This window comes from Populus alba, chromosome 1 (assembly GCF_005239225.2).
Source record: "Populus alba chromosome 1, ASM523922v2, whole genome shotgun sequence".
In the NCBI taxonomy this organism is placed as follows: Eukaryota; Viridiplantae; Streptophyta; class Magnoliopsida; order Malpighiales; family Salicaceae; genus Populus; species Populus alba.
The window spans coordinates 49398230-49414695 of record NC_133284.1 but is presented as its reverse complement, the minus strand read 5'-3'; the positions used below and the strand labels follow the sequence as shown (position 1 = coordinate 49414695).

Genomic DNA, 16466 nt, shown 5'->3' with positions numbered 1-16466 from the left:
ATTTTTATTTTTCCATTAAAAAAGCATTACTGATTAGATTATTTAATTCGAGGGGTTGAGCTTGCAAGTCAAAGTTAGAAATCCTGAGTTCATATTCCGCTGAGATCGGAATAAAAGGTAAGCTTGTGAAATTCCATAAGCGAAAACGGCCACTTTATGGAACAGAAAGAACTCCTCGATGTGATCCAAGATCTAGTATGCCTACCAATCCTACCAAAAAGAAACAAAAAAAGCGAGCTTATGGTTATACCCTTTCGGTGGATCCTATCGTACAAAACAAGTAAGAGGGTGGCCAGACTATAGCGATAGATCCAATTTCTTGTACGTCTTTACATGCACCTAATTTTATGTGCCATGGGAAATCCTCAAGCTTCAACAACATAGTATCAAAACTTGAATAGGATAACAAGACTTTTAAGAACCTAAAACTTCAGAGTTCTGTATCATCTTTCTTTACACCTAAGATGGCATAATGACCCACGATCACAATTCCGGATATAGAAACAACAAAGGATATTGCGGTTTGACCAAGAGTGAGTTTTAGATACAATCCCAAACAAGAAAATACACGAGTTCTTGCAATGTGATAAGATTGTACAAATCAGGCCTCAATTTTAGTCTACCAGACTGCCAATTTTAAGCAAATGGGCAACCCTATAGTCCTTTATGCAAAGGAGGTAATGGATGGACCTTTCGGCATTCCAACTGTCACACCAAACAAGTGACGAAGGATGATATGTTGTTGGTTTGATCAGGTAAACCAAGCCAATCCATGTTGTCTCAGCCAGTTGAGTGTGTTTAGAGAACAAGCAAACTGCAAACTGCAAACTGCAATCAGCAATCCTGGCTAGCCAAAAACACAGCCTAGTCAAGCATCTAAAGTTTGCGCTAAGGCAGTTGATGATTCCAGTTCCTGATTTCTCTTGCCCCTCCAAAGAATAATCTGCTCGTCCTTGAATAAAATAGGAACACAAGGTACCAAATCCTACAGTTCGGGAATAAACGGTCATGCGAGACATTCATGTATGATCTTATAAAGAACAAAATGTAATGCTTGAGTCATACTCGTACCTTTAGTTTCACACCAATCTTTTTGCAGTCACTCATACCCACATGTTTGCAGTCCAGTCTCACAACTTCCTCAGTTTCAAAAGCATCCCTCACTCTGTCAACCACATTCACATACACACCATTCCTGGCTGAACACAGATTCACAGCATTCAAAGTTAAACACACCACTTACACACCCTCCGCTTTCAATCACCTTGAAATTTATTTAAAGCAACAATCTATCCAACCCTAGAGAATACATTTCACTTACTGAGTTTCATCAGGGGCAGAGAATTCAATCCTCTGTTTCTCATTTCTTTCGTCTCTTCAAACGTCAAACCATCAGCCACATTCTTAACAAGCTTCGGATATATAGGCGCATAAGGCTTCCACAACATGAGGGGAATAACAGGCCGGTTCTCAGGATCATAATTTCGACCCCGATACAAAAGAAGGACATTAATGTTCCTATAGATAACCTTCCCACCAGATTTATCCTACAAAAAAACACTATCATCTACATCAGCTAACAAACACCAAAAACTATGTATGATTGGTTGATACAATGAATTCCAACTCTATGAAATAAAATTCTATGAGACTTTGTATTTAGCTCAACACCTCAAGATGGAAACAAACATTGTCCATGTCAAGAGTTGGTACTCCCAAACACTTGATCCTCACAGCTTCAGCTCTCTTCCAATGGTTGTGAATATCATCCAACATATTGTGAGTAACCCCTCCCTTGCCTACCACCAAGATAAAGCAAACAAATTGATCAAAACAACAAGTCGTTCATTGGGCATATAATAGATGATATGTCATCTTAATGTAACTAAATTACCCAAATTGATTTGCCTGGAGCAATCACTATGGCGATACCGCTCCACAAGCTCCGCCTCCTCCTCCTCCGTAAGTGGGTCCCCAAGAACCCGATTCCTCTCCTCCATTAACTTATCCATGTCCGTCTCCCACTGGGTCGGAGCAGCGGTGCCAGTCCATTTCCTATCAAGGCGACCGGGTCCGAATGGAGAAAAGCGTTTCGGTTCACGATACCCAATTGGCTCAATTGCAGGATTTGACTCAGAATATGAGTATCTGAAGTCAAAAGGAAGGTCCGATTTTACAGGGAGTTTCGGGTCGTTATTCGGGTCAGGCGTTTCTTTCTGCTCGGTGGTGTTTTTGGGTTTGGGTTTTTTGGTGAGAGAAAATGGCGGGTCATATTGGTCTTGAGAGAGAGTGTGGTTTAGGAAGTAAGAAACGTAGAGGGATTTTGATTTAGGGTTTTGGGTTAGGGTTTTGTGAGTGAAAGAAAGGAACTTTACTGCCATTTGGTGCAGCAGAAGGTTAAATTACACTGCTGTGTAGAAAAAAAAACAAAAAGCTCTTGAGAGTTTATATTTAAATGATCAAAGGAGGTACAATCAATGAGGCTTCCAAGTGTAAATCACACCTCCTTGGATGTAGTGAATGAAGTCATTATGCCTTGTTCCATATAGTGAAGAAGCAGTCTTCATTGCTACTAGCATTAAAGATTTCTTCTTCTTCTTTTTTTTGCAAGCGGGAGTCCATTGACTAGAACAGACATAACAGATACTGAAATGGCAGAAGAAATTGCTTTTACTGCAATTAAGTAAAGAACGACACAATTTATTCATATTGGCAGGTTATTAAGCTAGCCTGCAAGAGCGTGCCAACTAATCTAAAAGGTATCAAAAGCAGTAATCTCTGATGTCCCTGTTCTATCTATAATCTGATCATCCAGTAGTGAGGAGAGACTAAGCTTTAGAGAATAAAAAGCATATTCATGTTAGTTTAGGAAAAACCAAGCTATGTATATGAAAACAGACCAGTTAACTAAAAAAGGGTTGGAAATTAGTTACCAATTAAATCATAAAAGCCTAAAAGGGAACATAGAATCTCTCAAATTTCTAAGAAAACATGACAGGTTATGTTTCAAATCTTACTCCTTGAAAAGAAGACTCTCCCGTCTCTTGAACCATCAATCAGCCAACTATAATTAATATTGAAGTCTATTTAAACTTACTAGTCCTCCCATAAAGAAAGAGAGAGAGACCCTGACCTAGTGATCTTTGTCTCTCTCTCACCAAATGAAAGATGGCAGTGACAGAATGTCATCTGTAAGGCTGAGACCTTAGCTTCATTGCAATGTTGCACGGCACTGGTTCGCTCGTTCTTGATTTTCTTGCCCATATAGTGAAAGAAACCTGCCCTGATTGTATTTTCTTGATTTTTTTTCACTTGAGAAAAAACGATTTTTCAAAGAGAGTACAAGGAACTAACCAGATAAACTAAATCCTACTGACAAAATCAGCTTTGAAGCTTAATATAGCTTTCTGGTGGAGGTTTTGATAGCATGATATTGAGTGTTTGGTGAATTAATAAATACACCAAGAAGAGAACATAAGGAAATATCAGTGTAAAACACAAGGGCTGAATGTTTATGGCAGGATCATGACAGCTACTAAATTTATAGCTACAGTGTAACTGTCTTACTAATTTTCTCGCATTTGTATGCCTTGACTAGCAACTTCTAGTAAAGTGTTGCAATCTTCTACGATCCATTGACCAATTCATTTATCCTGCATGATTGCCCTTCTAAATGTTTAATTTGAAAAAGGTTAGCTTCTTGGATCGATCGATCCCATGTTGTAGCTAAGCTGCTAATCATAAAGAGCATATCTTTTACCATGTCAAATCAATGCCTGCTTTTCGACGAAGATTACATGAACTTCATCTTACTTCAAAATCTTGATAAAGGAGAATGAGAATTCATTAACGAAGAGAATTGTAGAATGACGTTCAAGTACCTTGCAACTAAGAGCACACAATAAAATTACTTGACTCAAAATCTGCAACCTAAATTACAATGTTCTACAGATACAACTCAATTCTGCAGTGCAGGCAAACATATTCCTTCGCTTACACATCTTGCTATTCAGGCACCATCTCAAAGATGATTAAATGCAGCAGTTTATCATGCTATCAGCCTTGATCGAGTGCAAATCTGCCCTTTGCATTTTCTTGTCAAGACCGTAAAGTAAAACCATCAGTTACAGCAAACTGCCATTATTTTTGGCATTTTTCACTCCAGTGCTAATGTTCTCTGCATCCGTAATGACCAGGGACAATTAATTTCAGCTACAGAATTCTTAAAAGCTGAGCTTAGTCGTATTGTGTATATCTTTTCTCAGAGTAATATCAAGACAATCAAAGGTCCATACACAAACTATTAAATTTCACTAAGCCACATCAACTTTCTACAGTCCACAACAGCAAATCAGGAAGACATGAATGCATGAGTCAACAACATAATTCAAGATAGATAATAGATAAGATGAAGCATCTCAAGTCCCAACTGGATGCAAGCACTGTGTTTTGAGGTTCGCAAGTCATTGAAGTCACCTCCATATTAAAATGGTATTGCATAAATAAGATAAAATTACAATAGCAAGCAGAATGATTATGCAGAAGAGAGCTTGCTCAGCCTCTCATTTTTAAATCTTCTTTGATCACCAACCATCGACTCAAAAACACCCAATAGATTATCCAAGCCTTCAGGATAATCCCCTATTTCCTCCAACGCATAAACAATGCTCTCAATAGTCGACAAATAACCAGCTTTTGGTTGTTGCCTAACCTCGCTATACAAACTCAACCTATCCAAGTCCAACTTCAAATGCGGCAAGAACCTCAACCACGGATTCTCACAATACATTCTCCTTGCCTTTGACCATGTCCCATCTAAAACAATCAAATTCTTCGCTTCAAAATCCATTGCTTTAAGACCATCAACATCCAATGCGTTCTTGCTAGGAAATAAAAGCACTGACCCTGGAGGCACCGCAACTTCAAACTCTTCTACCTCTTCCAATTCTTCACTCCCATCAACCCTTCTCTTTTGCAACTTTTTAACAACAAACCCCTTTGCCAAATCATCAACAGCCACTTTTGAGGCCAAAATCTTATCAAAACTTAGTCTTCTTTTCCACTGAACATGAGGCATCCATACATTACCAATACTAATATCAGTAACAATTCCATATTTACCTATACTACAAGTAATCACTGGCTCTTTACCACCTTTAGTTACATGACTGGCATCGAATTCATCAGCTTCATCATCCATAACATGATACAAATCTGAACTGTTTTCTCCATCTTGACCCGAACCCGAATCATGACCCGGGTCAAACAAATGGATCATGAACTTGGCATCGAATTTAACATCAGAAACAGTGCTCAAAGTGACATTTTGAAGCCCTACCCTTGCGATTCTTGCAGAATTAAGAGCGTGTTTTCTCTCTAAACTGTGTTGGAGAATGGTGATGTTTACCTTGTTTTGAAGACCCGGGTTCTGGATCCGAATGCAGATACAGAGAATTGCGGGTTTGGAGCAAGATGGGCAAGTGGGTCGCTTGGATTTCAATTGGGTTCCTGGCGCTGCCATTAGGGTTTTTGACGCGTTTGGGGTTTCGGAGGGGAGAGATTTGGGGATTGAATATAACGAGTTGGTTCGGGTTGGGGTTTGGATCCGGCTACGAAAACAAACCAGCATTAGAGTACTGTGAAAAGTTGCGACGTTCTCTTACATGCAAACCTTAGAAATATAACTCCTTTAAACTTTTTTTTTTTTTTTTTAAATTAATATTATTTTATATTTTTTTAAAATATATTTTTTTATTATAATATATTTTTAAATAAAAAATACTTTACCACACTACCTAATATCCCATATATATAGTTTTAATGTTACCATTAAACAATGTTTGATATCAATTTGACTTCAAAAACTCTTTGATCTGGTACGAGCTCGGTTTACAGCATGAGTTAATTTATTTTTTTTAAAAAATTTACATAATAAGTTTTTAAAAATTATTGAGTATTGATTAAGTTTTGAGCGGGTTTTATCTAAATTAATCGAGTTACGAGGAAATCTAATTTTTTTATTAGATAAAATTAGGTTAATTCATTTCTTTATTTATTTTTTAACTTGGATTGGATTGGTTTAGATCCTGAATCTATTCATCAGGTCGATCCTAATTTTATAATTATTTTTTTAATTAATAAATTTCATCAATTTTTAAAATATTCTATCCATTTTTTTTATTCAAATTATACTATTTTTTTTATTTAAATGAAATTATTTTGTAGAAAATTTAACTTTTTTTACTGAGCATTCTAACAGAAATTTTTAAAACGTGCTTTGCTTTTGTTTTCTTTTCTGCCCCAAACCCATTAGACTTTGTTCATTTGGATCTCTTTGTGTCTCAATATTCTGCTACTTTGTTACATTTTTAGTCTCTTTGGTTGGGTGCTCTCAGCATATTTCTCAAGAGGTTTTTTGACTGAATTTTTAATGATTCGGTAAGCTTAACTAAACCCAATCTAGACAGTACAATATATATATATATATATATATATATATATATATATATATATATATAAATATATAGTAGATTCGAGGATTCATGGGTTGATTTAATAATTTAGATTTTTTTTTCAATTTTATTTTTAAATTGGATTTGACAACTATAAACAATGGTGATAAATCATGTTGCCATAAAAAATTTCTTTATAACTTAAACAATTTACATATTAATTTATTTTTAAAAACTTTATAATATCTCCCCATTGAACAATTGTATATGTTATTTAACAAGTTACCAATCAACACAAAAAAGAAGAACAAAAATCCAATGTCGAAACTAGAGAAACTCAACAAGCAAAATGTTTCTATAAAATGCTCAATTTGTCATTACTATAAAAATACAAGGACCATAATGCAACAAATAACCAAACTTGATCACGAATAAGTGAATAACTCCTTGACTCCTTCCCACCGTGCCTGCCACACTCCGATAATGATAAATGGTCCCCCCACCACTTTCCATTTACAATTAGAACTAACAAAACGACCACGTTTTGTATAACTCCCTTGACAGTCCCCAGGGCAAATCAGGAAACAAAAATAATAAAATCAATTCATTTCTGGTCGACCAAAAACAGTTGACCAACAGAAAAAATACTCATTCTTTGCTTGATCTGTGAAGAAAAAGTTTCGATCTTGGAATCAAGAAAACCAAGAAAGATGCATGATTTCTGCTTCACAATCCCTTATGGTTTGGTTCTTGTGATTGGAGGTGTTATTGGGTATTTGAAGAAAGGGAGTATGGCATCATTAGGAGGGGGTGCTGGCACTGGATTGGTTCTTATCTTTGCTGGCTACTTGAGTCTTAAAGCTTTTGAGAAGAGGAAGAATTCATTTCTTGGCTTGGCTATCGAAACTGGTAAGACCTTTTTGTTTCGTTTCTTTGTTTCTTCCATTTGGTTGTAGCTTTTTGGTTTGGTGCTGTTCACGTTCCTGATCGTGTCTGTAATTTAACTTGTTATGTGTTTGAAATGGTGTTGATCTTGATAATCAATGAGTAGGAATGAGTGAAAGATGGAAAATTGAATGGATACGGACAGTATGTGTGAGGATTTCCTTATTAAAAGAAAGGAGCATGGTGTTTAAGGCTTGAAGTATTTATGGAGTAAATAAGGTTCCTTTTTTGATTTAGATGAGATGGTATTTATTATTGTAATGGGTTCCTCTTGGTTTGTGATTATATATGCTATGTCTAGAAAATAGCATTAGTTTGTGAATGGGATGAAGGGGTAGTGGAAGTAGTCATTTGGGCTTAAGTTGATTGAAGGGTTTTTGTTTTCAACTTGAATCATTCTGTGTATTTTTGGTGATTGGAGCTACTCTCAAGTTTAATCTATGCATTAAAATCGATTGTGCGGAAAAACAGAAAAAAATGACCTTTAGTACAAGTACATGTTTGTTGATGGTCATATGAACCCAAGAAAGGAAAATATCCATTTTAGCAGTTTATTTTGACTGAAATGTTAATTGGATTTTCTTCCCTATTCTGAATGTCAAGACTATGGTGCTTTTGTTGATGGTCGAAGAGGAGGATAGAAATGCTTTATATTCATCTGCGAAGCTTCAGATCCTGATCTTTTTTTGTTGACAAGGACTGTCAAAAATGAAGAAGACATCGCATCCTTCTCTTTACTACTCAAGCTGTGTTCATATTACTTGGTCGTTTTCCAATAGTCTGGAAATTTGTAATTATATTCATTCATTCATTCATGTGCCTTTGGAACAGTTTGTGCAGCCATACTGACATTTGTGATGGGGCAACGCTATATGCAAACCTCTAAGATAATGCCTGCTGGCATTGTTGCTGGTATCAGGTAAGATAAATCATGCTCTTTCGTCTTCCTGCTATTTTCTTTTCTGATTATATTTGCAATAACCCTATCATAGTAATTGATTAGTAGATGTAAAAATTCATGCATTTGCCTTATATTTTGATGGTTATCTATTGTACTCTTTGCTGAATATTTTTCTAGTGTTTTCTGTGAAATATAAATCAAATGAGAGCTATTCAATCTGATTTTTGGTCTGGAAATCTATATTCCAACCCCGTTCTGGCATGGTATGGGCATAGAACTTTTGAGCTCTCTCTTGTTTAGCATCTTTCTAGCATGTGCTAGTGCCTAAGATATATTGGTTCTCATGGCTGTTGTTTTGTGTGTGATTGCATCACGCCACTATGCCTTACCATTAACCTTGTGAAACCTTTGATCTAATATTCTAGAAGCCATGTTGCTAAAGTTTCTTTTTTGTTTACACCCAAAATTTCAGTTCTTGCATCCTTTTGTATTGTGCACGATTGCATCATGCCACTATGCGTTAACTTTTACTTTATGAAACCCTCCATCTAATAATCACCATATTAATAGGGATTTCCTTTATTGATTGAATCATTTATTTTGATTTCATGAGCTATGCACTTAACGTTGTGTTTTCTTGCAGTGCTCTTATGACTCTGTTTTACCTGTACAAAATCGCGACTGGTGGCAACCACATTCCAGCTAAGGCTGAGTGAAGGCTTTTGAGGGTTTTTATATAACTGATTTCAATAGATGCACTGAGATTGTAGAAACTCATATATTTGTGTCGAGGAATTTTAAAATTTTGAACTGATTTGTACCAGCGTGTGCTGAAGCTATTAAATGCATGAGGCAAAATGTTGTTCAAAAGCAAAGTACAACCCGATTTCTGGCCCAGTTGGGGCGTTCTCTTCATCATGCTGTGTACTTTTTCAATATTTTCCCTCCTCTTTCTCCCTTTCTCATTGAACTCACTGGTAAATGAAAACCTGATGAGGAAAAAGTGATAAGAATTAGAGGTAATGGGTAAATTTTTAAACTTTTTATCCTCTTGCATGTGGGAGAGTTTTAGCTTCCTTGGAAATCTCTTCAGTCTTCTCTTTCTTCATGTGAAGCATTGCAAAAAGCAAGAGGAAGAAAAACGAAAGATTGAAATTTTACCCAGTAGACTTCAGGCTTCGGATCTGCCCAGAAAGATATTATTTTAGGTTTGGTTATTACATAGACAGTCTTCATTTGATGTAGGACGAGGAAATTGAAGAGACTGGAAAAACCCTAGAAATTCACTAGGTTAAACCATCACAAAAGAACTATGAACAAATCCATCTAGACATATTGCTTTCACAGTGCTATATACCTGCTCTAACTTTCACAATTTACGAATCAAATTTGATGTCCGATCTTAAACCACATGATGACAGAGGCAGCAAAGCAACTGTCTTCGTGCATTGATTGGTGCTAAGCATTGGAATCAAATGCACAAAATAACAAGAAATACAAAACTGTTAATATAATATTCGTAGCCGTGAGCAAGATCAATATCATGCGTTTCTGATACAAGGTCAAACCAGCCAAAAATGTGTCCCACGTCAATTTTCTTATAATGCTGACAGCAAATTATGATCCAAATTTAGATTGCAACCTAACCTCGTATCTGTCCTAGGACAGTTGACAGTCGACACCTCTAAATTTCCACTTCATCCGCAGAATCAATTTTTATGGTCCAAAAATGTGTCCCACCAATTTTTTATAGGTTAATCGCCAATTATGGCCAAATTACAACCCCGAAGAACAAAAGCAATTTAATTGTCGGCATAATTCTCATATGTAGGTCACATGCCCACTCAACTTCAACTCCATTTCTGCAGAAATGAATACATTTTTCACCATTTTTATCTTCCCCGTACCAATCTTCCTTCTGCTTACCAGGTGCAGAAGATCATCAAAGAAGGTTCCTTCATGTTACTGGAATTCCCTTAATAGGCCATATAGCCTACACCTTCAGTGTGCCATGAGAGCCAATACTGCAGAAAAATGGTTTCAACGAAGAGTGCAAAAATACGGTCCAATATCAAAGCTAAGTCTGTTTGGCAAACCAACTGTTTTCATATATGGCCAGGCTGAAAACAAGTTCGTATTCACTAGCGATAGCATCACACTCGCCAAAGCCAAACACAAACTTTGACGAGGATTTTGGGGGATAAATGTTTGGCAGAACTCAGTGGACAAGATCACAAGCGTGTCGGGGATGCTATTGTATCATTTTTGAAGCCCGAATCACTGAAACGTTATGTGGGGAAAATGGATGAGAAAGTCTGGATGCATATGGAGACGCGTTGGCTAGGAAAACAAGTCACGGTTTGTTGATGAAGTTTACCATGAATGAATTGACCTTTGTTTATGACCAAAACAAATTTTTTATGTTCGCTTATAGGTCCTGGCATCCTGCCCTTAATCAAGAAGCTAAAATTCAACATCATTTGCTCTCTTCTATTCAGAATCGAACGAGGAGGGTCTCGGAGAGATAAACTTGTCAATTTGTCCCAGTATATGATAGAAGGAGTCTGGTCAGTCGCCATTAACTTGTTTTTCACGCGATACAACTGCAGCCTCCAGGCAAGTGCAGATGTTTGGAACATGTTGAAGGATCTCATAGCCGGAAAGAAGGTTGAATTGCAGAGGGGCGCTAATTCTCACCAAAATCTCCCCTCTTGCCTGCTTAGCAAGCGTAATCAAAACAATGAAGAAGTGACCGAGGAGATTGTGGATAATATTATTCTTATCTTATTTCGATTGCAGGACATGACACTTCATCTGTTCTGATATGATGCGGCCTTTTGCTAATGAACCTTCAATTTATGCTGCTGTTCTGAAAGGTATAGATGACATTTTCTTTCTCAGTGTGATATCTATAATTAAGTTTCATTGATAAGACTTATAAAAAAACACAGAGCACAGGCACTATTCTTTTATTGGGGATATGGAACTTTCCCTCTTAAACTGGTCCAAGATTAGTAAATACATTGCAAACAGCAGTGTAATGCAATGCTTATATTGATGTTCGTTGCAGAACAAGAAGAGGTAGCTAAGAGCAAACCCAAGGGAGAATTGTTAACCTGGGAGAACCTTTCAAATATGAAGTACACATGGGAAGAAGCATTGAAAACCTTAAGAATGTTCCCTCCCCTCTTTGTGTTAAATGTAATTTGTAATTCTCAAAGTCATTTATTGTTAGCTTTTAAGGTTCTATGTTCTCTTGGTTTTCCCTAGATTGTGGAAGTCTATATGCTCCTAGAATTCATTAATATAGTTCTTGTTATTATACAAGGGCCTTTCTATTCTGTTTTTTGTAAGCAATCAGATCATAAAAGAATAATAAAGAAACGTTTTGGTATTGAGCTGCAGCTCTACCACTTTTCTATTCCATTCCTTTTTCCTTTCTATATTCTGTTTTCCAACATATTTGGTATCAGAGCAAGGTTTATGCTTTATGGCTTCTTCTTCTACTATTTCTATCTTCTCCTATACAGCCACACAGATTCCTATCTTCGGTGGAGAGCATTATAAATATTGGAGTTCTCAGATAGAGACTATTTTCATTTCATAAGACTTGTGGGTATTAGTTGATGAAGGGTTTGCAGTGTTGGCGTGAGCTGTAATAGCAACAAATTAGGAAATTTGTTAGGCATTCCAAATATGTGAAAATCCCGTTAATAAGGGAGATAAAGATAGCCTAGGATTGTAGTGATCTTTCTTTCCTTTTATTCTCTCTTCTGATGTACATATAAAGAAACAGTATACAGAATAAACACAACAACTTTGATTGTGAATAATTATCATGGTATCAGAGCAAGCCTACGATCTGGCTTCCTGTACTACACCCTAAAACACAATTGTTCTCTCACCACGTAATCTATGGCAGACTCCGAAGATCAGAATACCTATGGCAACACGTCCCATCTCTCAGGTTCTATCCTTGAATTAACAACAAGGATGACTGAGGCGTTGAATAGAACACAGACCCCAACCATCACCTCTGAACCCTCCGCTGCTCCTATTGGCATTAAGTTGGATGGATCCAACTATGCTCTCTGGTCCCAGATTGTTGAGATGTATATCTCTGGCAAAGACAAGCTGGGGTATATTAATGGTGACTTTCCTCAGCCACCACCGACTGATCCCTCCTTTCGCAAGTGGCGCACTGATAATGCTATTGTTAAAGGTTGGTTAATTACTTCTATGGATCCCTCTTTATTTGGCAATTTTATTCGCTTTCCTACAGCAAAGGCAGTATGGGACTCTATTGCAACTACCTTTTTTTTGATGGAAGCGATACATCACAAGTGTATGATCTTCGAAGACGTGTAACTCGTCTGAAGCAAGCCTCTGGTTCACTTGAAAAATATTACACTGAACTGCAGGGGTTGTGGCGTGAAATTGATTTTCGCCGGCCAAATCCCATGGAATGCTCTGTTGATATTCAACATTATAATAGGATCACCCAGGAAGATCGGGTATATGTGTTCCTGGATGGCCTTGATGACCGACTAGACAAAATACGTGCAGATGTTTTACAGCTGAAACCTTTTCCCTCAGTAGAGCAAGCATATGCACATGTTAGACGAGAGGCTATACGACAGCAAGTCATGACTAGTCATAATACTGATGGGATACCAGGGGCTGTCTTGGCCTCTAAAGGTCTTATGCTAAATAAAACAACCAAGACCCGAACCACCAATGATGGAAGAAAATGTTCCCACTGTGGCAACCAGAAACACACACGTGAAAACTGTTTCCAGTTACATGGATACCCAGATTGGTGGCATGATATACAGGCTCGTAAACTGCGTGATGGAGCTGGTACTACTGGGAGTCCAGGCAAAGCTGCGGTTGCTGCTGTTGCTGAGCCTAACCTTTCTCTTATACAGCAAGTTTCAACATCTACTGAGGCCCCTCCCCAATTAAACTCAGGTAATTCTGGTCTTGCCTTACTTAGCAGCCACAATGACGCGGCGTGTAATACATGGCTCCTCGACTCAGGGGCCACTGACCATATGACATTTGATGCCTTGGATTTCTCTCATACATCCTCCCTACGTCGAACCAGCATCGCCAATGCAAACGGTGGTATTTCACCAGTCACTAGAGCAGGCTCTGTGACTTTATCTTCATCCCTACATTTAGCCAACACTTTACTTGTTCCAGCATTATCACATAAATTGATGTCTGTAGGCCAACTTACTACAGACTTGAGGTGTGTTGTACTGATGTATTCAAACTTCTGTCTTATTCAGGACATTCTCACCAAGGAGATAATTGGGCGTGGTACTAAGAGGGGGGGACTCTATTATGTGGACGACATCAATATCGGCCAGGCACATCACATGCACCATCTGCATACTGCTAAAGAGAGACAGATCTGGTTATGGCATCGTCGTCTAGGACACCCATCTTTCCATTACTTGAAACATGTTCTTCCGGATTTATTTATGAGTACTCATATTTCTGATTTCAAGTGTGACACTTGTATTTTGGCTAAAAGCCACCGTGCTACTTATCCATTAAGCATGAATAAGAGTGACACTCCATTTGCTTTAATACACTCTGATGTGTGGGGACCCTTACCGGTTACGAATATGTCCGGCATTCGTTGGTTTGTTATTTTTGTGGATGATTGTACACGTATGACTTGGCTCTACTTGATGAAACAGAAAGATGAGGTTCTCAATATCTTCGAAACATTCCATGCGATGGTGTGCACCCAGTATGGAGCCACTATTAAAGTTCTCTGCTCCGACAATGGTGGTGAATATGTAAATAAGCACCTTAAGACTTATTTCAATCATCATGGCCTCATTCATGAAACTTCATGCCCACAAACACCCCAACAGAACGGTGTTGCAGAGAGAAAAAATAGACACATTCTTGAGACTGCACGTGCCCTGCTTCTTGGCGCTTATATGCCTCAACGATTCTGGACTGATGCAGTATCCACTGTTGTTCATCTTCTCAACCGAATGCCTTCTAAGGTGTTATCGTTTCAGACTCCACTTCAATCCCTTTCTACTCATGTGCCCCTGCCAAATGTGTTAATGCTCCCTCCTCGGGTCTTTGGATGCGTAGCATATGTATACCTTCACAAGAACCAACGCTCTAAACTTGATCCATGTGCACGTCGGTGTCTGTTTCTGGGCTATAGTATACATCAGAAAGGGTATCGGTGCTATGACCCTACTGCACGCAGACTTTATGTGACTATGGATGTTCAATTCTTAGAAGCTGACATGTTCTATTCTCCTTCGGCATCCACTTCTCCTCTTCAGGGGGAGACACATAATAAAGATGAAGAGGTGAATTGGTTCCAACAAGAGAAGCTCAACGAGTTTAATTGGATCAGTCAAGAGAACCTACCACATAATGTTGAGCTGCTTCAAGAGAATGTTGAGCTACTTCAAGAGAGGCCAAATGACGAGTTTAATGTTGTCCACTGTGACAATGATATACACTCTAATAGGCAGATTGATACCCATCCTAGCATGGAACATATATTGTCTGAGACAGAACCTGCACCCCCCCTCTCTGAAGTGCCAGCCGAATCATCCCCTGAGAATACTCCTAAAGTAAGTACTCCTACAACACCTCTGCATATCAATAATATAGATGTCTCTATGGGATATATCTTACCTCACAGGTACAATCGGGGCAAGCCACCTAATAGATACTCTCCAGAGATTGAAGACCGAAGGTCAAGGTATCCAATTGCCAATTATGTATCCACCAAGGGTCTTTCTAAACCCCTTCAGAAATTTACACAGGACCTTTCCATATGTCGAATTCCTACCAGTGTTAATGAGGCATTGACAGATCTGAAATGGACACAAGCGATAAATGAGGAAATGGAGGCATTACTAAAGAATAATACATGGACTCTTGTCCCATTACCTGAAGGAAAACGAACAGTGGGTTGCAGATGGGTGTTCTCTGTTAAACACAAAGCAGATGGATCTGTTGACCGATATAAAGCAAGATTAGTAGCAAAGGGATACACACAGACATATGGTGTGGACTATCAGGAAACTTTCTCACCTGTTGCCAAGCTGAATACAGTCAGAGTACTACTATCACTTGCTGCAAATCTTGATTGGCCTTTACATCAACTTGATGTGAAGAATGCTTTCCTCCATGGCGAACTCAAAGAGGAGGTGTATATGGAGGTTCCTCCAGGTTATACAACACTTTCCAAAACTGAAATGGTGTGCAAATTGCAGCGAGCTTTATACGGACTAAAGCAGTCACCACGAGCATGGTTCGGAAGATTCAGTTTAGCAATGAAGAAATATGGCTTCCAACAAAGTAACTCTGACCACACTTTGTTCCTCAAGCACAAGCTGGGAAAGGTAACTGCATTGATAGTTTATGTAGATGACATAATTATAACAGGAGATGATGTAGAAGAAATGTCTCAGCTTCAGAAACTGTTAGCAACTGAATTTGAGATGAAAAATCTAGGGGGACTAAAGTATTTTTTGGGAATTGAAGTTGCCAGGTCTAAGCAAGGTATATTCCTCTGTCAACGAAAGTACATATTAGACCTGCTAACAGAAGTAGGAATGCTGGAATGCAGACCTGCAGACACACCCATTGTTCAGAACCACAGACTTGGAGAATACCCAGACTAGGTACCAACAGATAAAGGGAGATATCAAAGGTTAGTTGGTAAACTCATTTACCTCTCTCACACTCGGCCAGATATTGCATATGCAGTAAGTGTTGTGAGCCAATTCATGCATAATCCAAGCAAAAGTCACATGGAGGCAGTGACTCGAATTCTCCAGTACCTGAAGTCATCTCCAGGCAAGGGGCTTATGTTCTCAAAACATGATAATCAGTTGAAGGTTGATGGATATACGGATGCAGATTGGGCAGGTAATATCACTGACAGAAAATCAACCTCAGGGTATTTTACATTTGTAGGAGGAAATCTTGTAACCTGGAGAAGCAAGAAGCAAAAAGTGGTAGCATTGTCAAGTGCTGAATCTGAGTTTAGAGGTATGTCTAAAGGTCTCTGTGAACTCCTTTGGCTGAGAAAGCTACTTGCAGAGATCGGATTTGCCCCCACTTCTGAAATGGACCTCTTCTGCGATAACAAGGCAGCTATTTCTATTTCC

The 16466-nt window shown here is 38.2% G+C and overlaps 4 protein-coding genes across 4 annotated transcripts; 2 read left to right on the top strand and 2 right to left on the bottom strand.

The window, feature by feature from the left end:
* Positions 1 to 384: 384 nt before the first annotated feature.
* On the bottom strand, positions 385 to 2620 carry LOC118027797 (CRS2-associated factor 2, mitochondrial). Its single transcript, XM_035031294.2, has 5 exons — positions 1895 to 2620; positions 1672 to 1799; positions 1322 to 1547; positions 1072 to 1199; positions 385 to 985 (listed from the first exon to the last, which is right to left on the bottom strand). Exons 1-5 carry the CDS (start codon positions 2379 to 2381, stop codon positions 869 to 871), a joined length of 1086 nt encoding a protein of 361 aa, XP_034887185.1. The 5' UTR covers positions 2382 to 2620; the 3' UTR covers positions 385 to 868.
* Positions 2621 to 4377: 1757 nt separating this feature from the next.
* Positions 4378 to 5655, bottom strand: LOC118027789 (uncharacterized). The gene has a single exon (XM_035031282.1). It carries the CDS (start codon positions 5627 to 5629, stop codon positions 4535 to 4537), a length of 1095 nt encoding a protein of 364 aa, XP_034887173.1. The 5' UTR covers positions 5630 to 5655; the 3' UTR covers positions 4378 to 4534.
* A 1407-nt stretch (positions 5656 to 7062) lies between these two features.
* On the top strand, positions 7063 to 9213 carry LOC118027816 (protein FATTY ACID EXPORT 5). The gene is made up of 3 exons (XM_035031309.1): positions 7063 to 7361; positions 8229 to 8316; positions 8942 to 9213. The coding sequence occupies exons 1-3, from the start codon at positions 7163 to 7165 to the stop codon at positions 9012 to 9014; spliced, it is 360 nt and encodes a 119-aa protein (XP_034887200.1). The 5' UTR covers positions 7063 to 7162; the 3' UTR covers positions 9015 to 9213.
* A 955-nt stretch (positions 9214 to 10168) lies between these two features.
* LOC140955299 (cytochrome P450 716B1-like) lies at positions 10169 to 11121 on the top strand. The gene is made up of 3 exons (XM_073407578.1): positions 10169 to 10379; positions 10514 to 10633; positions 10733 to 11121. Exons 1-3 carry the CDS (start codon positions 10169 to 10171, stop codon positions 11119 to 11121), a joined length of 720 nt encoding a protein of 239 aa, XP_073263679.1.
* The last annotated feature ends 5345 nt before the right edge of the window (positions 11122 to 16466 follow it).

Coding starts and splice junctions, on each gene's coding strand:
- LOC118027797 (XM_035031294.2), bottom strand. CDS start 2,381: ATGGCAGTAAAGTTCCTTTCTTTCACTCACAAAACCCTAACCCAAAAC. Junction 1,800..1,894: donor CTCCAGGCAAATCAATTTGG/GTAATTTAGTTA, acceptor TCTTGGTGGTAG/GCAAGGGAGGGGTTACTCAC. Junction 1,200..1,321: donor TCTGCCCCTGATGAAACTCA/GTAAGTGAAATG, acceptor ATCTGTGTTCAG/CCAGGAATGGTGTGTATGTG.
- LOC118027789 (XM_035031282.1), bottom strand. CDS start 5,629: ATGCTGGTTTGTTTTCGTAGCCGGATCCAAACCCCAACCCGAACCAAC.
- LOC118027816 (XM_035031309.1), top strand. CDS start 7,163: ATGCATGATTTCTGCTTCACAATCCCTTATGGTTTGGTTCTTGTGATT. Junction 7,362..8,228: donor TGGCTTGGCTATCGAAACTG/GTAAGACCTTTT, acceptor CCTTTGGAACAG/TTTGTGCAGCCATACTGACA. Junction 8,317..8,941: donor GGCATTGTTGCTGGTATCAG/GTAAGATAAATC, acceptor GTTTTCTTGCAG/TGCTCTTATGACTCTGTTTT.
- LOC140955299 (XM_073407578.1), top strand. CDS start 10,169: ATGAATACATTTTTCACCATTTTTATCTTCCCCGTACCAATCTTCCTT. Junction 10,380..10,513: donor CGGTCCAATATCAAAGCTAA/GTCTGTTTGGCA, acceptor AATGTTTGGCAG/AACTCAGTGGACAAGATCAC. Junction 10,634..10,732: donor CTGGATGCATATGGAGACGC/GTTGGCTAGGAA, acceptor GTTCGCTTATAG/GTCCTGGCATCCTGCCCTTA.